The sequence below is a fragment of the Protopterus annectens genome, chromosome 11.part0, assembly GCF_019279795.1.
Source record: "Protopterus annectens isolate FY-2018-M chromosome 11.part0, PAN1.0, whole genome shotgun sequence".
NCBI lineage: Eukaryota > Metazoa > Chordata > Ceratodontiformes > Protopteridae > Protopterus > Protopterus annectens.
In genome coordinates, this window is record NC_056745.1 from 1,144,279,121 (window position 1) to 1,144,298,929 (window position 19,809).

At 36.6% G+C, this 19,809-nt stretch overlaps 1 protein-coding gene across 1 annotated transcript in view; it reads left to right on the forward strand.

The window, feature by feature from the left end:
* The window catches only part of LOC122815037 (gamma-secretase activating protein), a 1,452,063-nt gene that overhangs the window by 1,055,741 nt on the left and 376,513 nt on the right, over nt 1–19,809 (forward strand). Inside the window, exon 18 of the mRNA XM_044087286.1 lies at nt 6,249–6,368. Within this exon, the coding sequence (XP_043943221.1) occupies nt 6,249–6,368 (120 nt within the window). The remainder of the gene's footprint in view (nt 1–6,248; nt 6,369–19,809) is intronic.

The window sequence follows — 19,809 nt, forward strand, 5'->3', positions numbered from 1 at the left end:
ACTGAGGGATTACTGTCGCTGTCCTCCATTCTGCCAGAAGATATGCAGCCTGCAAGGGCAGTTAAACAGAAAAGGCAAACAGGGATGTTGTCTGTTTCCACTGATGCCATGTTTTTGGTCTTGGGGAGTGCAAAGATGACCTGTTCACTTGGGATAATAGGATAAGGAATGCTGGCAGATCAGTGAAGACAGGGGGGTGATGTTTGCTCCATATCTGTCAGCTAGCAGGTTGACTATTACGTGCAGTTGAGTATGAGTGATGCCCTCCCCAACCACTTCAGCGCGTAATGCTCATGCTGGTGTGTGTGATATTATGTGTTGTGGGTTTTTTGCATTGTTGTGTGTGTACGTGGTTTCTGAAGGCACCATTTAGGAGGCCTTTGGTCTTTTGGGAAAAGTCACTCGTGTGTACCTCCGCATATGTGAGTTTATGTGTCATGTCCTTATTTAGAGAGGGTATTCCCCTTTAGATTTTGGATGTAGTTAAAGAATGCATTGTGATTATCCTTAGCTAGGTAGGCTATTTTTGCTTTGTAATTATCTTTGGAGGACTTGACAAGATCTCCAATTTGTTTGTTTTTGGCTAAAGATGGATTCCTTCCTCTGCTGAGCCAGTTTCCTCTTGTTTTTGGACATTACTTTTTTCTTTTGTTGTACAGCCTGTTTATATTAGAGGTCCACCAGGATGGCTTGTTTTTCCTGGCAAGACCTGGTTTTAATCCGATCAGGTACAGCTGATTCAATACAACTGCTTAAGTGGTTTTACAGGGTGTTGGTGTACACCTCTGCAGAACAGTCTGTGTTATCTGTGTTTGGAGGGGACTTTGAAATGTCTTATACCATTGCTTAGTAGGAGGTACTTTGTCTTTGAAAAATTCTTAAGCATTTTTAGGTTATGCGGCCTTATAATTACATCGAAAGAGACTGATTTATTGTCCGATCTTATTAGGGAGGCCATCACATGGGGGGGGGGTGCAATGCTCTCCCATGTTAGTGAACATTATGTCCAGACGATATTTTTATTCTATGGAAGGGTAATCAACAAGCAGTAGATGAATGTGTGCTGTATATTAATAGCACTACACAGTATTTACAATTTACCCATACCATTGATGAGCAAGAAATTGACTATCTTGATGTCACTCTAAGTAAGGGCAGAAAACCCATGTATTCAAATTCCTTCCTCCATTTCACAAGTTCCCATCCTTTAACTAACAAAAGAGAAGTTGTTAAGGGACAATTAGTCCACGCCGCTAGGATGGTGAGTTTGGATGATGATTTTCTGTTGGAATGTAGGCGTCTTATGGATATGTTTTCAAGTAGGGGGTACCCAGAAGGCCTATTGAGCAAACTATTTATAGAAGTCAAATTAAAAAGGGACAATGGGTATTTCATCTGCATCCTTAATCAAGAAGGATGTCCAACAGACATTCAGAGAAACTGTTTCAGCATGGAGATAAATTATGCCAGTGCCTTTATTACAACATTCAGTGCACATTTCTATGAAATTAAGGCAATAATCTTAAAAAAATTGGAGGCTGATGGATGACGAGCCCTCCATTTGTAATAAATTTCAGAATGGAATCATAATAATACCAAGGAAAGGTAGAAACATCACAAATCTCATAAGGTAGATCAGTATTAATAGGACATCAGGAGGAGGTATGAAAAAATGTGGGATGTGTAATTTTTGTAAATTTTTGTATTAGGGTCAATATGTTGAGATAAATGGTAGGAAATATTTTATACATTATAAACTGAATTGTAATTCAAGGGGGGTAGTATATGTTGCTAAATGTAAACAATGTCCAGCCTACTATATAAGAAAGACAATGAGAGCCCTTAAGGAAAGGGTATATGAGCATTTATATGCCATCAAAAATGTATTTTAACTAATGCATTTACCAAGCATGTACATATGCACAGTGAACATAATTTTGACTTTTCTGCTATTCGGCAGATTAAGGAACAACCCAGGGCTGGTCCATGGATGTTGCACCTGGAAAAAGCTGAATTAATGTGGCAGTTGTTATTACATTCATATGGATGGGCAGGGCTTAATGATTCCTGTGCAATTAGCAGTTTATTAAAATTAAAAGCATTGCTTAGGTAGGTCAATAATTGTTTTTAATATAAGTCATGGATTAAGGATTATTTATGGTGAGAAAGTGACTTGTATGGTCTAAATTATTTGATATGTTTTATTTACTGGTAGGGGAACGTGTTTTATAGGTACACATTTTTATAAAAAAATGTGCTGCTTTATAATAATTAAATATATATATTTTTTAAGGATAGGATGTTGACCAAGAGGTTTCTGATGTGTATTTAATAACATATTTTGTCTGGTATTTTAATGTGTGAGGTTTCAAGTGAATAATGACATAATTTCCTTTTTCATCATCTTTTTCATCTAATACGTGGGGGTGGGAGCTTTACAAGGTTATTTAAGGCACTTGTGTGTAAGCATTATTTGGTCTGATCAAGTTTGTTATTCAACAAATGAAAAGTGCTTCACCATGTTAAAGTTTATAGAAAGAAGAATTTGCTAATCTCCTTCCTGTTTTTGTTTTATTTAGTTTGTCTTTGTTGATTTTTTTGGAAGTCCATTCAAATCTTATGCAAGTGATATAAATATTTATTATTCCTAAAATTCTATTTTCCAGTTTCTCGAATTATAAATTAAATTTGCATAAAACTGTTCTTTCTCTGAGACCCTAACCGTAACTACATTGATCCTTCTTTACAGGACAGAATCCAAATTACCTCATCACTTAAATACTTGGGAATGTAATATTATGAAACTACAACCCTAAACCTTCATTCAAATAATTTTAAAGTTTGGTCAAATATTCAGAATGACATTGTAAGATGGAATATGTTGAAAATTTCACTTTTATTAACAATAGCAATATTCAATAAATATACCAGATTGTTTTCTTTATTTCTGCATGTTTTCCAACTTTGCCTAGCTTTTTTTAAAGTATTACTTCTCAAATAACTTAATTTGGGATCCAAAAAATGTAAGACAAAGTTATGCAAAACTGACTTGCACCTGCAGCTAAGTGGAATGAAAGACTTGCATGCCCCATTTTTTAGTTTATTATTTAATAGTTAACTCAAGCAGATTAATAGAAATCTTAAATACTGACCCCCCCCCCCAACAAAAGATTGCCAGCCTGCTTGGTATTTCAGATTTGGAGCAATTGTGATGAAAGAAAAATATAAGTGTAACTACTTCGATCTTCCCTTCTTGAATTACTATTTAGATATTAAACAATAATACAAGATAAAATCAACAACTTTATGGCAACATTTAATTTAATTTCTATAGAAACTAATGTAACTTTTAAATTTACATGAAACTTTTATTCTTCTCCAGTCAGCAAATAAAAATCCTAATCTCAAACTAAATAACTAAATGTTATACCTTTTATAATTTCACTCTTAAAAATAAAACAATTTGGGGTTTATTATCTAATAGTTCAAACTTTATCAATCCAATAAATAAAAATCTTAATAAACTAAATAACAAAATATTAGTCTTTTCTAATTTTCCTCTTTAAAAATCAGTGTGGAATTTACTATCTAATAACTTAAACTCATTAAAATTATTAAGTCGTAATCTCTCTCGTTGTAAAGATTGTATTTTTGTTTTACATCAAATCTGTGAAAAATACCCTTAACTTGGGAATTTTGGATAAAATATCTTTTCCTGAAAAAAAAACTTGCTTAACGCATTACAAAGTGAAAACCTATCTCCAAAGCCTACAAAGTAATACAACATTTCAGATACAAAAAATCATATAAATTTTCAAAAGTCTTGTCTGAATATGATCAAAAAGTATCACAAATAGATTAAAATAAAACAGTTGGTATACCTAAACGTCAAATTCATCTTGCCCAAAAAAAATTTTGTACCCAGTTCATAATTATAAATGTCTACCTGCCTGCTACTCTAACCTCATTTTACCTGATCACAAACCTTCTTATAATGCATGTTCTGTACACATTGCAGATATATTGCACATTTTCTGGAGTTCTCCATATACAAAACAACTTGGAAGTAAATTACATTACAGACTTTCTTCTTTAGGCTGTTGGGGGGGGTGAGTCTTTGCAACTGGTTATTCTACACATTGCACTAACAGGTTTTAACCTGTCAGTATTAACATTATTAATAATTGCATTTGTCCTTGTAGAATACTTTAGCTCTATAAACTGGGTGGATCTGAAGTCATTGTCTTGGAAGAATTTCCAAAAATCTGCTCATAAACAGATAAAAGTGTGCAGACTTATTTTAACAGTAATAAAGTTAAGCCTAACATAATAAAATGTTGTGAGAAACTTTTGAAAATTATTAGCTAATTAGTTTATTTGTGCAAAGTTTTTGTTCACTTATGCTAATACTTTATTACTCATTTCATTGTAGACATCAAATTTCTTCGTATTATGTATTTAATCAATTTGTTTAGCAGAAGTTTACTTGTTCAAAGTTTTTCATTTCATTGCTATGCATTAGAATTGGTTTACTATGTTTTTTTCATATCCTAAATAAAACATATTTAAAATGGGAACAGTTACTTTAGTATATCGTTTTGAATGAGGTTTTGTTACAAATGCTTAACTTATCTGTTTGTGGATATTTTTCTGTTCTATGCCTTTGCATACCATATTACTAACCATTCCCTTCTCTGATATGGTTGTATTTTGATACATTTTTAAAAACTACCTACTATAACAGAATAGCATCAGAATACTTTAATTCAGCAAGCTTGTGAGCCTCAATGTTAACGTTCAGCTGTCTCTTTCACCTTTATCTTATCTGAATAGTAAAAATACCTAAACTGTTTCTTGATTTTCTTTCTTTTTTTCTGTCAATTTACGTTTTAGGTTCCCCCCCAATTTTACTGTTGAAGGAAAACATTTTCGCATTACTGCCTAACAATAGGAGAATATGAGATAAAATGTGGTGTTGCATTTCATTTTGTTAATTAAATAAGATATATGGAGCCAGAGTCTCCTTTGCAGGGTAACCCAGAAAGAAAGGGCCCACAGTAGAACTAGTGACAGTTATAGAGTAGCAAATCGACATACATACAAGCCTTTTGAGAAGCAGACAATAATGTCAGCAAAAAGAAGTGGCTTTTGTAGACATGAGGACATGCTGCTGTCATTTGTTTCTGCAAAGATCAGTTCAGCCACTGGAAAAGTGTGGCAAAAGTATTAACCACTTTATCATCCTGCCATGAATTAAAGTGCATCTACCTATGTAGTCAGTCAGTCAGTCCAGTCTTGATTTTTCAAGAAAATGTGTTCCATCTTCTTTCTTACAATTATCTATTTTTATTTCAGAAGAAACAAAACATCTGTCATATCATTATGTCTTCAGTCAGTCATTCTTCATGTAGTAATTAATCTTATAATGTTCATATGTACTTGGATACACATATCCATTGATTGTTATTTTACAATTACAGTGGTTCTACTTGAGTAATACAACATAATTAATTTTATAATGTGCAACATTTTCAGACTTGCTTAGGGAAACAAGCCAGGGCTTCCCAAAGGGATAATGCCCTTACCATTGGAGAACCACTGATCTATGTAGCTGTGCTTTCTTACCTCAGCTGCCATCAGGTAACGTAAACCCTGTAAACGTTGCTGCTTGTGTTGTTTAGTCTCTACTTGCCTTTATTGAGAATTGTTTTTTTTCATTGTATAATTCTTTAACACCTATGTGGTGAGGAACATTGCATCTTTTACAGCCTACATACATCCTTGCATTCCAGAGCATTTTTTAAAAAAAAAAACTTATTATTAAAAAGCATAAGATAATCAAAGATTTTCTGTTGTGGGACAGCCTAGATTAACAATCTTTGTTCCATTTTATTAATAAATCCTTGCTGCTTCTAATGCTGCTTATTATAAGCTGCTATGTGAATTAGTTAAAAAGTCAGACCAAAGAAAGATCTGGATAAAATAAGGAGCTGTGAGTGTTAATTGGAAGTGTACAAAAAATGTTCTTTAGGCATGAATGAGATAAGACAAATGGAATAATCTGTTCTTCCATCTCAAAATTGCCATTTTAGATGTGCTATTTCTTGAGTTGTGTTACCCCAAATTTTCTCTGTAAAACTAATTTTGCAGTTTTGATGTGACTGACCATCAAGAAAAAAGTCATAAAACTAACTAAATACAATGGGAAACTGTGGTTTACAAATTAAAAAAATACTGTTTTGTTGCAGGTTTTCAGACACTTCATGCGACACTGGGAGTTCGTTGTCTACCTCTCCACACATTGCTGTGCTATATCGATCATGGGATTTTACGACTCACAGAAACTTTTATCAAAAAACTGCTGATAGGTAAACCGTGGTAAAGTTGTACATAAATTTATTTCAAAAAGCAACCTTAACCACATCATTGTATTATTCACTGTTGTTTTAAAATTGATTAGAAGATAAACTTCTTATATTAAAATATGTTTGCAGTTAAAAATGAATGTGGAAATTCTTTGATAAAAAAACTTCATGAAGACAAAACACAACCTTGATTAAGAAAAGCATTCAAATGCATTTTGAAGGCTATCAGATGTACTGAATAGTCTCAGAGAAATGAGCTTTTTATGGTTTATATTTTGGGAGTGTTTGCTGAAGTTCCAATAGAATGTGAAGCAAGCGTGTGTGTTAGATTTCTCAGTTTAAAATGTTAACACTTTTGGTATAACCATGATAGCACAATTCAGCATTGTCTTTTGACTGCATGAATACAAAAACAAGGTGACAATGTATGTTTATAAAGGAGGCTGTCTTCCTGTATAACACAAACACATTATATAGAACTTATGGGCACCTTGGAATGGTCACTTAACAGTCCACTTCCTGCAGACTCCTTGTTTCCTCCTGCAGTTCTGTGATGATTGGATAGATCTCTTGATTTACTGTCTGCAGGTGAGGCTGTAGAATTAAAGTTCAGTATTTTTTTTTTTTTTTAATGGGAAATCTTGAGACGAGATTAAGGAGAAAATATATGTTGCCAGGGCATTTTCCTCCTGAAATCAGGAGGAAATCAGTTTTATTTTGTTTTCCCTGATTTCTTTTAAGTAGATGCAAACTAGATCCCGTTTGAGTTTGAGTTCTTGCATAGACTTGAATTGAGTAACCTCTCTCTCCTGGATGCAAGTCCTGCAGACAGAGATAGACCTCTTGAATGTTGAAAGCTCCTAATATGTATACAGTGAATGAAGAATTTGCAATTTGGAAGTCAAAGTAAATTTCACCTTAAAACTAGGTCAGCAGTCTATTCCTTGTTTTAGGAAAGTGTAGTGTTGTTTGGACAGTTATGCCTAAAGGAGTTCATTGTCTAACACCAAAAGTGAATCTGAATAGATGTTAAACAAGCCATGAAACAGCCAATGTGAAATAAAATTATCCATAATTAACTGTTGCTCATCAACCTTCTTTGCTAACAAAATTTTGTCTTTCATAACTTTGAGGATGTTTAAGGAAAGAATCAGTCTCTACCTGAGTGTATTAGATGTCACCAAGAAAGGAGTGCATTTACAAAAAATAAATAAATAAAATAGAAAAGAGTGTCTTATTTAAACATACCAAGACACATTCTCCGGTGGTCTTGTTTTTATCCATGAAGGATGTGGGGACACTAAATGCAATGAATGCAATGTGTAAAGAATCTTGAGTCAAAAGAAAATATTTGTTTTTTTTTTCTACTGGTGGTTTGCCACTACCTGGACTTAATGAGAATATTTAAAATTGTGACGTATAGTGCACCATTCTTAGAGAATATAGCAGATAGCATACTGTTATTTTTATATTATTCATAGATGGAGTGCGGTGTACATATTTTCTCATATTATGATTTTCTCTTATATGCTTTATTGAAGTTTATTAATCATCAGGAAGTTGTATTACGTGCACTTTTTTCATTTTATGGTATTATTTGGTTCATGTGATTGATTTATGTCATTTATTTTCCCACTGATGTAAAGTTAGGGAAAACCAATTTGGGTTCACCAGAGATGTGTCATAGAGTATTTTGTGTGTGTGTGTGTGTGTGTGTGTGTGTGTGTGTGTGTGTGTGTGTATGTGTGTGTTTTACAAATAAATATATATGTGTATATATATATATATATATATATATATATATATATATATATATATATATACATACACACACGTGGGTGGGTGTCAGTATGGGATCACTGTAGTGAAGATTCATAAGGCTCATAAGTCTTTCTTTAGCTATGTCCATAAGTCTTAAAGGGACTGACCAACTATGTGCGAAACTGATTGTGGATGATACTACTCACACTAAACCCAAAGAAATTGCCAACCTGCTGGCGGACAGATTTGGTGCAAATTTCACCCCCCTGTCCCCATCCCCAGACACACCATAAAGCATCCCTGTCACCAATCCACTATGTATCATTTCCAAAGAGCAGGTAATATCTGCCCCCTCCAAGGCCAAAAACACAGCCTCCCTGGGGCCAGGTAGGTTGCTTACTAAACAGTCTAAAACAAGACCTAGAAGAACCACTTGGCATTCTCTTCAATCATAGCTTGAGCATTGGCTTTGTTTCAGCACAGTGGAGAACAACAACGGTAATCCCCTTACACAAAGGGGGTCCATCAACTGACCCTAGGAACTATAGACCCATCTGGTGGCCCCGTGCCATTAAACAAACTCTACCACAGAAGGAGGAAACTGATGCAGAATAAGGTGAAGTCCCAAGACTGAAAAAAACTCCCTTATCAGCCTCAACAAAAAGTTGAGATCCCTTATCAAATCCTCTAAAGCTAGCTATGAAAACAGAATTGCAGCAGATAGTAAAGACAACCACAAGGCCTTCTATAGTTATGTAAAGAATCTCCACGGCAATACCCAGGTTTGCTCTGAGCTACTACACAATGGTACCTCCTATACCGAGCCAACAGAATTTGCCAATATACTGGCCGACAGATTCAGTGCCAACTTTACCCCCTCCCCCCACAAAGGACCAATCACAATACCAGTAGACTGCCAGGCACCCAGTAATACTGCTGCACAGGTTAAAACAGCACTGTCCAAGGTCAAGAATACAGCTTCTATGGGACCTGGCAATATCCCTGGCTGTGTTCTACGTTAACTACACAGTGAACTGGCACCTCACCTGTGTGCCCTGTTCAATCACAGCCTCCCCTCAGGCTTTGTCCTACCGAATGGCACACTGCTGCAGTCATACCTCTCCACAAAGGAGGAGCGACTACAGACCTTTGGAACTATCACCCCATTAGCTTGACAGGTCTGATATGCAAAGCTATGGAATGCATCATCATGGACCTAATAAACAATGATATATCGATCTCCAAACTCTGGATCTCACAGAGGTTAGTTTTGTGAAGGGTAGATCATGCCTGCACAACTTGGTTGACTTCTTTCTAAGTCAGTCACCAGAGCTGTGGATGAAGGCAAGGTGGTTCATACACCATACCTTGATCTGGCCAAGGCCTTTGATACCATTCTCCACTCAGGAATCATAGAAAAACTCACTAAGTTAGGCATCCACTCCTATATCACTAAGTGGGTTGCAAACTGGCTCAAAGCTAGAACCCACAGTGTGAAAGTAGCTGAATCCAAGTCAGACTGCCGACCAGTCACCAGTGGAGTCCCACAGGGATCGGTCCTGGGTCCTCTCCTGTTTGGTATCTACTTCTCAAAAGTTAAGGCCAACACGAAGGGACTCTAGCTGACAAATTTTTCAGATGATTGCAAGTTGGGAGCCATTATTAACTCCCCAAGTGATGTTGACAGCCTATAGAAAGGCCTCACTGTGACCAACGACTGGTGTCAGAACCATGGCATTAAGCTCAATGCCAAAAAATATGTTGTCCTCCCCTTTGGGAAAAACCCAGTTCCCATGAATTACCACATCAATGCTAGTCCACTGACCACAGAAGGCGATATAACAGATCTGGGAACACAGGTTGACAGGAACCTCTCTTTTGACCACCACATTGCCACTATGGTGAGAAAGGCCTTCTATATGACACACCTCATTATTAAGGGTTTTGCATCCAGTAAGAAAGAGATCATTGTCTCCCTCTACTCTTCCCTCATTAGGCCAGTCATTGAGTACAATGCCCAATTTGTTATGTACCTCACTAGACACCTGTAACAACTGGAGAGGCCACAAAAGTACCTCACAAAGAGGATCCTAGGCTTTAAACACTTGTCCTATATGGACAGACTCAAAAAAACTCCAGCTATTCTTTGTCTCATATCGCCTACTTAGAGGTGATCTCTGCTTGACCCAGCTCTGTTAGAAATGCTACATCTAAAGAAATCCCAATCCCTCTACACCACATGCTCCAGAGACCTCAGCCTCATTACTACAATCAACAAAACGTGATGGAGGGACATGATCATAACCCAGAGACTGCCCATGCTATGGAATAGACTTCCCTACATGTCAAGCAGAGCACCTCACTGGCCTTCTTCAAGAGAAATCTTGATGAGTGGATGGGAAATGGAAAATTAACCCCGGGGATCACTGCAGTGGCTCTACTCGACAGAGGCACTGGGAACTAAGGTCAGGTGGCACAGTGCCAGGGTAATCCTATGGGCTAGGCTTGTAGAAGGTCCAGGACCATTAGCCTAGTACACACCTATGAACCTGTGAACCTATAAGCCTAACAAGCCTTATCTGCAAGGCCATGGAAAGAATCATCATGGACCTTATCAACAAGGACATTGGCCATTTGCTACTTTTTAATGTTGCTCAACATTATCAAAGCTGTCTTTTCTTTCTTCTGTTCCCTAACAAGATACGTTTCCACATATACCTCTTACATAGTCAGACTGAACTGGCTTTCTTTCTTCATTTCTTCTTGAACATTTGTTTTTTTTAAAGACATCTCTGTGTTATTTAGAAGTCTCATCTAATTTTGTGGGATGGGGGTGGAATGAGTGTATATTGTATGCCATAGTTTGCAGGCCTCTAGTAACTGTCATGGATCCCTATGTAGCCCATTGACATCTAATGCATGGGTACCAATGTCCTAGCAGTAACCTGCAAGCTGAAGATCATGGCAGTCTTCTTATTACATTATCTCTTTTTCTTCCTCTTCCAGAACCACTTTATTTTGAACTTCCATTTTGTATCCACTGGAGCCCTTCCCTACTCACACACAAAACTATTCTTCTATTTTTCATTTTTAATCATAGCCATACTTATGTGTTTAGATTTTGATATTTAAAGAGATTTTTTCTTATGCATGTATACTGGAAATGTCCTATGGCTTTCATTTCCCTCCCTTTTACAATTACACACATGCCATATCTACTGACATGACTGAAAAGAAGGTAGTGACCTTCCTGGCTTGCAGGAGCAACATACACTTTTGTGTCGATGCATAACTCCTCCTTATATAATGTTCATAAAGCTCACCTTCATCCCAGCACATCTGGTTCCAGTTCTGCATACAGTAAGATTACAACTGCCTAAAAGGGCCAAATTGTTAATTTTGCTCGAAATATCACTAATGTGTAGTAAGAAGAATTACAGGAAGTGCTGGGTCATAACTGTTTAATATAAATATAGAAACATATGATTAACCTGACAGGTAGTATCCAGTGGTCTCTTATGTCTGCAGAATTGTTGTGACTAACTCTTGAGTTCATTCCAAAAGCATGGCAAATAAGGTGTTGGCCTTGATGTCTGGGAGGCAGCTGCATCCAGTGGGCTCTGATTTCAAAGTAATTTGGAGTGATCAGGGAGGTTTTTCCTAAGCTTCTCCATATGAACCAATTTGCCTAGAAATGACACTGCAAGCCTCTCTCTCTCTCTCTCTCTATATATATATATATATATATATATCCCTCCTTCCCTTTCTTATCTATTCTCCATCGTATACCTGTCCCAAGCATCCTTTTATCAATTTGTTGATTTATACTTCACTAAGGTCTATGTCAGGCCTTTCTTCATCTCTACCTCTTTTGTTAAAGCACTACTTCCATATATCAGAGTTTCATCTTCCACATTCTGGATACTGCACTTGCTAGCGACTTCCTCATTTCATTTTTAATAATGTTAATAATTGTTAATGTTGCACTAAAATATACTGCAGTATTATGGATTGATTCTGTGAATATGACTTGGCTATTGTTAACTGTTACTAATTTTATTTACTATGGAATTAAATAATTATTGCTTGAGATTTAAGCCTTGAGTCAGATGACATGTAAGAAATAGTAGCTGGCTTCATGACTGTAGTTTGTTTTTGTTTCTCAGTGAAAAATCACAGCCAGAAAACAGCAAAGCCACTTAAATGTGATGAGCATTTGATGTGGGAGAAAAAGGGTTTTTGCAGGGGACATGCCCCCCTGCACACCTACCCTACTCCATATATATATATATATATATATATATATATATATATATATATATATATATGTATGTATATATATATGTATGTATATATATATATATATATATATATATATATATATATATGTATGTATATATATATGTATGTGTGTATGTATATATATATATATATATATATATATATATATATATATATATATATATATATGTATGTATATATATATATATATATATATATATATATATATATGCATATATATGTATGTGTGTGTATATATATATATATATATATATATATATATATATGTGTATGTATATATATATATGTGTATACTGTACTTTTTCCACTTTCTGCTTACTTCATTTCTGCTTTTTCTTTCTCTCTAACTACATAATAACTGTTACACTACCTGCTTGCATAGTTAACACTGTATATTAATTGTATCTTGCTTTTTGTCAATGCTTGATTTGTTGTTTTGACTAGTGACTAGTGATTTTTTTACTGTAAATTTTATTTTATGATACTGGAGCTTTTCTCCTCAGCCCTTGGCTGAAATTTGACATGTCATCTAGTCAGACTAGCCCAGGAACACTGTATATGCGATTGTACTTTGCCTTTTGTCATTATTTTATTGTTAGTTTATTAGTGACTTTTTAAACTGTAGTGTTATAGTCTGATAGTGGAGCTTTTCTCCTCGGGCCTCTGCTGAAAATGGACATGTATCCAGCCAGACTAGCCCGGTTAACAAATGTAAAATAAAAATAAATAAATAAATATATATATATATATATATATATATATGTATATATATATATATATATATGTATATATATATATATATATATATATATGTATATGAGTGTTGTTAATCTGTAGGCCTGGCAGTTTGACATTATCAGTAAAAGCTGTAATAAAATCCACAAAATACCTGTTTATAAAAAGTGTTCCTATACCTGATTTGCAGCTGCAGCAAGATAAATAAAGTACATACACATTAGTCACTAGGGATAGTGATCAACATTAGTGAAAGCCAGTAAAAGAGAACAGCTCTTCTGATTACTGAAGCTTACTAAATGTAAAACTTTCATAAGTCATTTAAGTTCTCTTATGCTATCTTACTTAGTTTCTTACACCTGGGTGCACTTAAATTGCATGATTGTTCCAGAAATTACCAAAGAATTCTGTTTAATGTACTTTTTTTGAGTTGCTTCGCAAAATGCAAGTCATTAATGTAGTATCTAACATTTTATACTTCTAAAAAGCATTACATTGGCAGTAAAGCAATGTACAAATATAGTTGTATAATTTATTCATCACAGTGCAATAAACCCAATTAAACCAAACATCTTAATATAGCTCTTTATTTCTGGACATTTTTTGTATGTAGATGTATAAATAAATTGATCGTATCATTTCTTTCTAGAAAAAAGCTGAGCAAAGTTACCACAGGTTATTATCAGAGCAGATTTAAAATGCTGAGTAATTATAGTTATTTCAGTCATCCAAGTTCCTGAACCTAGGGGTGTTGTACATTAAATTGTTATCAGGGGATGGGTTTCCTTTCCATCTGTGATGCTGGCAACCTAGAGTTTCCTTGAAGCCAGGACATTAGACAGGCAGCTATTGAAACAGGCTTGAGTTACTGGAGGTCATCTTATTTTTTCTAGATGAGAGATAAGGACCAGACACTGCTGAATTCCTCATGTCAGAGATCAGGAGGATATTGCCTGGCCCTCAAACCATTAAAAAGATTCTAGCTGTCCTTTCCTATATGTATGAGAGGCTGGTGTGCACAAATGCATACCTGTACCCTATTAATGTGTCCAAATCATATTAAAAACCCTCAACAACCCACACAAAAGAGACCAACTATTTCTCCTTCTGAAAGAACAGAAGGATTATTATGTGAGTTTTAGGGACAAAAAATTATTTAAGGATGACACGTTTCATTTGTCATAGATCAAAGAGCTTTTCATATCTCCTGACATTTTTTGCTGATTACTTGGTGTTGCAGAGCTGTATAATCATGAAGCTGGTTGTTTCAGTTAGAGTCTAATTATGTAATAGGTCATGGCTCAACTTCAGCAGCAGCATTACCTGTGAATGTAACATACATACATACAAATATTTCAAGCACGGGCATTAAAAGCCCTTCTAGCTTGTCAATATTCCAAAACACATGTTCCCATAATAAGTACCCAGGTTGTTCTTCAAATGTCTAAACTACTATTTGCTTTAATGTAATTTGGTAGTCTGTTCCATGCATCAGCTACTCTGTCAGACAACCGATTAGTACACTTATCATTCCTATAGACTCTTCTAAATAGGTTGTCTGATGATTCTCTAGTACTTTCTGATAACCCCAAACATTCCCAGCGGTAGTTGTCTCTAAATGCCCTATATACTTGAATAAGATCTCTTCTTAGATATCTGTAAGATACACTGTAGAAGTTCAGATATTTTAGTCTTTCATGATAACTTAAATTTTCACATCTATGGATGACCTTGGTATATTTCCACTGTACTCTTTCCAGTTTACTCATGCTTGTTTTCTTAAATTTTCATATGTCCATGGCTCTTTGACTCCTGTCCTGTTGTGTTTGGTGTGTTATTTCCATGGTGAGCTATATAGCAGAAACATTATGTCTTTTAAGTAAATATATGCTACACTTTCAATGTGAGAAATAAGACTGATTTGTGAGTAATGGCTACCATGATGTGTGAGAGTGCTTCACTGGAAGTTAAACCCCATGTGAATTTAGTTATAAATAATACAGATCAAATCCACGCATAATAAAGTGAGGTGCTTCCTCTGGGTTCATTTATAGGGGACAATAGGAAATCTTTGGATTACAGACAGTCCCTTGTTTAAGGACGAGATCTGTTTTTTTAGTTTGTCCTTCAGTCAAATTTGTATGCAAGTCGAAACACGTACATATGGTGCTTATTAAATGTGACTTAGTCAAATATTTGGCTCAGTGTAGTATTTATTTTACTTTTCTTTGCAAATAAAACACTTTAGAAACACTTCCAAATAAAAAAATCTTAAACATAATACTGTATTCTGTAGCTATACTTCCTTACTTCCTATCAGCTATGCTTCCTTACTTTCTATCAACATAGCTGGTTTAAGGCATCTTGTTATTAAATGCAATGCTTATGAGGACTTTTTCATGCGCGCACACACACACCCCTCACTAGTGAGATCTGACCACAAACTAATCACCCTGGATATACATATCCCACCTACTCCCCCAGTACAAAAGACCACAGTGAAAAACTTCTCAAAAGCCGACTTCACTCTTCTTAAGACTGAGATGGTATCCTTTAAGCCCACTGGGCCAGTGGAAACCACATCCCACAATGCTGAATCCTTCACAAATGCTTTCTATGGACATCTCCAAGAATGCATGGATCATGCAATCCCAAATAAATCCAAGACCCTCTCCACCAAAGGCAAACGTCCTATCTGGTGAACCTCAGCCATTAACAAATTGTATAACAAAAGAAGGAAGCTACTGCACGACAGAGCAAAATCCCATAAAGGGAAGACATCTCTGATCAACACTAGCAGAAAACTACGTTCTCTCATAAAAACATCCAAGGCCAACTTTGAGAGAAAAATCGCTAAGGACACTAAAGATAACCACAAAGCCTTCTTCAGCTATGTTAGAAACCTGGGCGGAAACCCTCAGATATGCTCAGAGTTAGTTCACAACGACAAAAAATACACTGAACCCACAGACATTGCCAACTTTCTGGCAGACAGGTTCAGTGCAAATTTCTCCCCTCCCTCACCCCCAAAAGAAGAAATGCTTATCCCAGCTGAATGTAATCTCCCTGTCATCTCAGATGTCCAGGTGAGAGCCGCCCTCAGCAACGCTAAAAACACAGCATCAATGGGACCTGACGGTATCCCGGGTTGCGTGCTATGTGAACTCCAAGAGGAGCTAAACCCGCACATAAAAACGCTATTTAACCTTAGCCTTACTACAGGATATGTACCTGAATACTGGCGTACAGCAACAGTGGTTCCTCTCCACAAAGGGGGTACCTCTACAGACCCTGGGAACTACCGCCCCTTAAGCTTAACCAGCCTGGTCTGCAAAGCTATGGAACGAATCATTATGGAACTCATAAACAGAGACATTGGGGACCTACAGACACTTGATCCCACCCAGTTCTGCTTTGTAAAGGGCAGATCCTGCCTTTTGAACCTGCTTGACTTTTTCAAAACAGTCACTAGAGCCATTGATGAGGGCAAAGCAGTCCATACAGCCTACCTTGACTTGGCTAAGGCCTTTGACACAATACCCCACTCAGGCATCATAGATGAGCTCAACAGCTTAAATGTAAACCCTTATGTCACTAGATGGGTTGCAAACTGGCTAAAGGACAGAACCCATAAAGTCAAAATCGCTGGAGCTATGTCAGACTCAAAGCCAGTCACAAGTGGTGTCCCACAGCGATCTGTCCTGGGACCCCTCTTGTTCGGCATTTATTTCTCAGATGTTAAAGCAAACACGGGAGGGTTGTGGCTGACAAAGTTCGCAGATGACTGCAAGCTAGGCGCCATAGTCGATACACCAGCTGACACATACATCCTACAAAAAGGCCTCACAGAAACAGACAACTGGTGCCGGAGTCATGGCCTTAAACTAAATGCCAAAAAATGTATAGTCATCCCCTTTGGGAAAAACAAAGTATCCACAAATTATCACATAGACAGTAACCCACTGAGTATGGAAAAAGTAATCAGAGACCTAGGGACCCAAGTTGACAGCGACCTCTCATTTGACACCCACGTTGCCAAAGTGGTTAGAAAGACATTCTACCTTGCACACCTTATCACGAAGGGATTTACATCCAGATCCAAGGATGTCATTGTACCCCTATACTCCTCCCTCATCAGACCCATGATTGAGTACAATGCCCCATTTGGTATGTACCTCACCCGGCACTTGCAGCAGCTGGAGAGACCATAAAAGTACCTCACCAAGAGGATCAAGGGTCTCCAACGTATGTCTTATTCTGCCAGACTAAAGAAACTCCAGCTCTGTTCAGTAGCATACCGCCTGCTCAGAGGTGATCTGTGCCTGATGTACAAGGCCATGTCCAATTAGGAACTGATGGACATGCTCCACCTCAAAAAATCCAAATCCATCAGAACCACGAGAGCTAAAGACTTAAACCTCGGCACAAGTGTGAATAGGACATGCTGGAGGGATAGATTCATAACCCAGAGGCTTCCCATGCTCTGGAACAGAATCCCAGTTCATGTTAGGCAGAGCCCCTCACTGACTCTCTTCAAGAGAAATCTTGATGAGCGGATGGGAGATCGTAAGTTTGCCCCAGGTGTCACCTCTGTGTCACTACTAGACAGGGGCACAGTAAACTAATTCTATTATATAAGGGGACCTTCACTGTGTCACTACTAGACAGAGGCACAGTATTCTAAATCTATTCTGTACATTTTTGTACCATTTCATGGGGTGGCAAAAGCCACATCACTATGGCTAGGCTTACAAATCCCCAGGGCAGATAGCCTAGTACTAAACTATGAAACTATGAAACTGTACAGATTTTTCCCTCATATTTTTGGTCCATTTTTCATAAAATTGTGGTTGTCTAGCAAATTAGTGGCAAATCATTAAAGACTATAGTAAGAAAATAATGACAGACATTTGAGTTTCAAAATTCATACCCTTCAGAAAATTCATGCTAATGCAAAACCTGTTATTCTGTCAACTTTCTAAGTTTGTAAGAGCAATATTTTAAAATTCTCCATTTTTGTGCATTTGTCCCACTTTTATTTATGGCTTTTTCCAGATTTCTTGCTGTAAGAGGTTGAAATGTATCACACACACACACACTTAACCCTAATTTGCCTATTCCATAACTAACCCCCTCCCCTTATGCAATCACCCACCTCTTAACTGCTGCCAGGGGATCGCTGTCTCTTTCTCTTCATTCTGTCTCTCTCACACACAGTCACTTCCTCATTCCGACATGCATTCACTCACACATCGCTCTCTCTCTCTCTCTCACACATACAGTCACTTCCTCATTCATGCATGCATTCACACATTGCTCTCACTCTCCTGATCTCTCTCACACACAGATTTGAACAACTTTAAGAATTTTTATTTTTTGATGCTATTTATGATGTTGCGGCAGCCCGTTCATGATTATGGGTTGTCCGCGTGTCAGATGTCCATAACCCAGGGACTACCTGTACTCTTCTCTACAGAGTGGTACATATTTTTCAGATGACCCCTCAGTTCTTTTGCATATACTGTCTCTATTTATAAGTCGCAAAACTGTAGCTGCAGTCAGGCACAATCTCGGAAATGTGAATGGTTTAAAATGTATAGCATTATTCCATGACATATTGTAAATCATGAACTCAAGTGAAAGGCCCATTTTAATCCAGTAAACTTTTACTGTATAATATTTTCTTCTTCATAATGTAAAGCCAGAAATACAGTATAAAATATATACTTGGGAAGTGCATCAAGTTGAAATGCATTACTGTGTTCATTATTTTCTCTGCTTTAGGTGATCACATGTTGCATGTGGTAATCAGAAATGTGTCTGGCAGAATAGGGAGTCTGTGGAAAAAAAAAGAGAAGTTTTATAGAAGTGATCATTTCCATGGCTTGTTTGGAGGGGAAGAGATAGTGTATAGCCCAAAAAAATTGAAATACTTTGCTGTGACCATTTGTTCTTTCACTTTCATCAAAGTTAATTGTGAGAGGGATGCACAGAAAGGTGATGTATTTTGTAGGGGATAGGAAGGCAAGCTATGTATGAAAACATATGGTAGTCACATATTATAGCTTATTTAGTTGTGATATATGTATCTATGAACAACAAATTGACATTCATTATCTTGGTTAACAAACATAAAATAAAATAGTTACACGATCAATGTTGAATAAAAATGATAAAGCCTGTTTGAAAGAATTATATATCCAAAACAGGTCTATATTAGTTTGCCGAAATATGATTTCAGTGAACACCTAAACATCGACCTCACTTAAGCGAAAATCATTTCAACAATTCGGTGAATTTACCAAGGGCAAGTAAATACTTGCCCTGCAGCACAGTGGACCAACATGTAAGTAAATCGAACCCACCCAAGTGGTGAGCCGTGCCCCCCCCCCCACACCCTCTAATTATATATACCAACTCTGAGATCACACTATAGTGGAGAAAAGGCAGAGTTGAGTAGTTGGCCAACTACGCCTTTGCCCTTGATAAATGCAGCGAATCGCCAAAACAATTTTCACTGAAGTGCAGTCGATGTTTATGCATTTGCTGAAATCGCATTTCAGTGAACTGATATGGACCCTCCAAAACAACAAGCTGAAATACATCACCATCACCATTATGTCTTTTATTTTCTTCTCAATAAGGA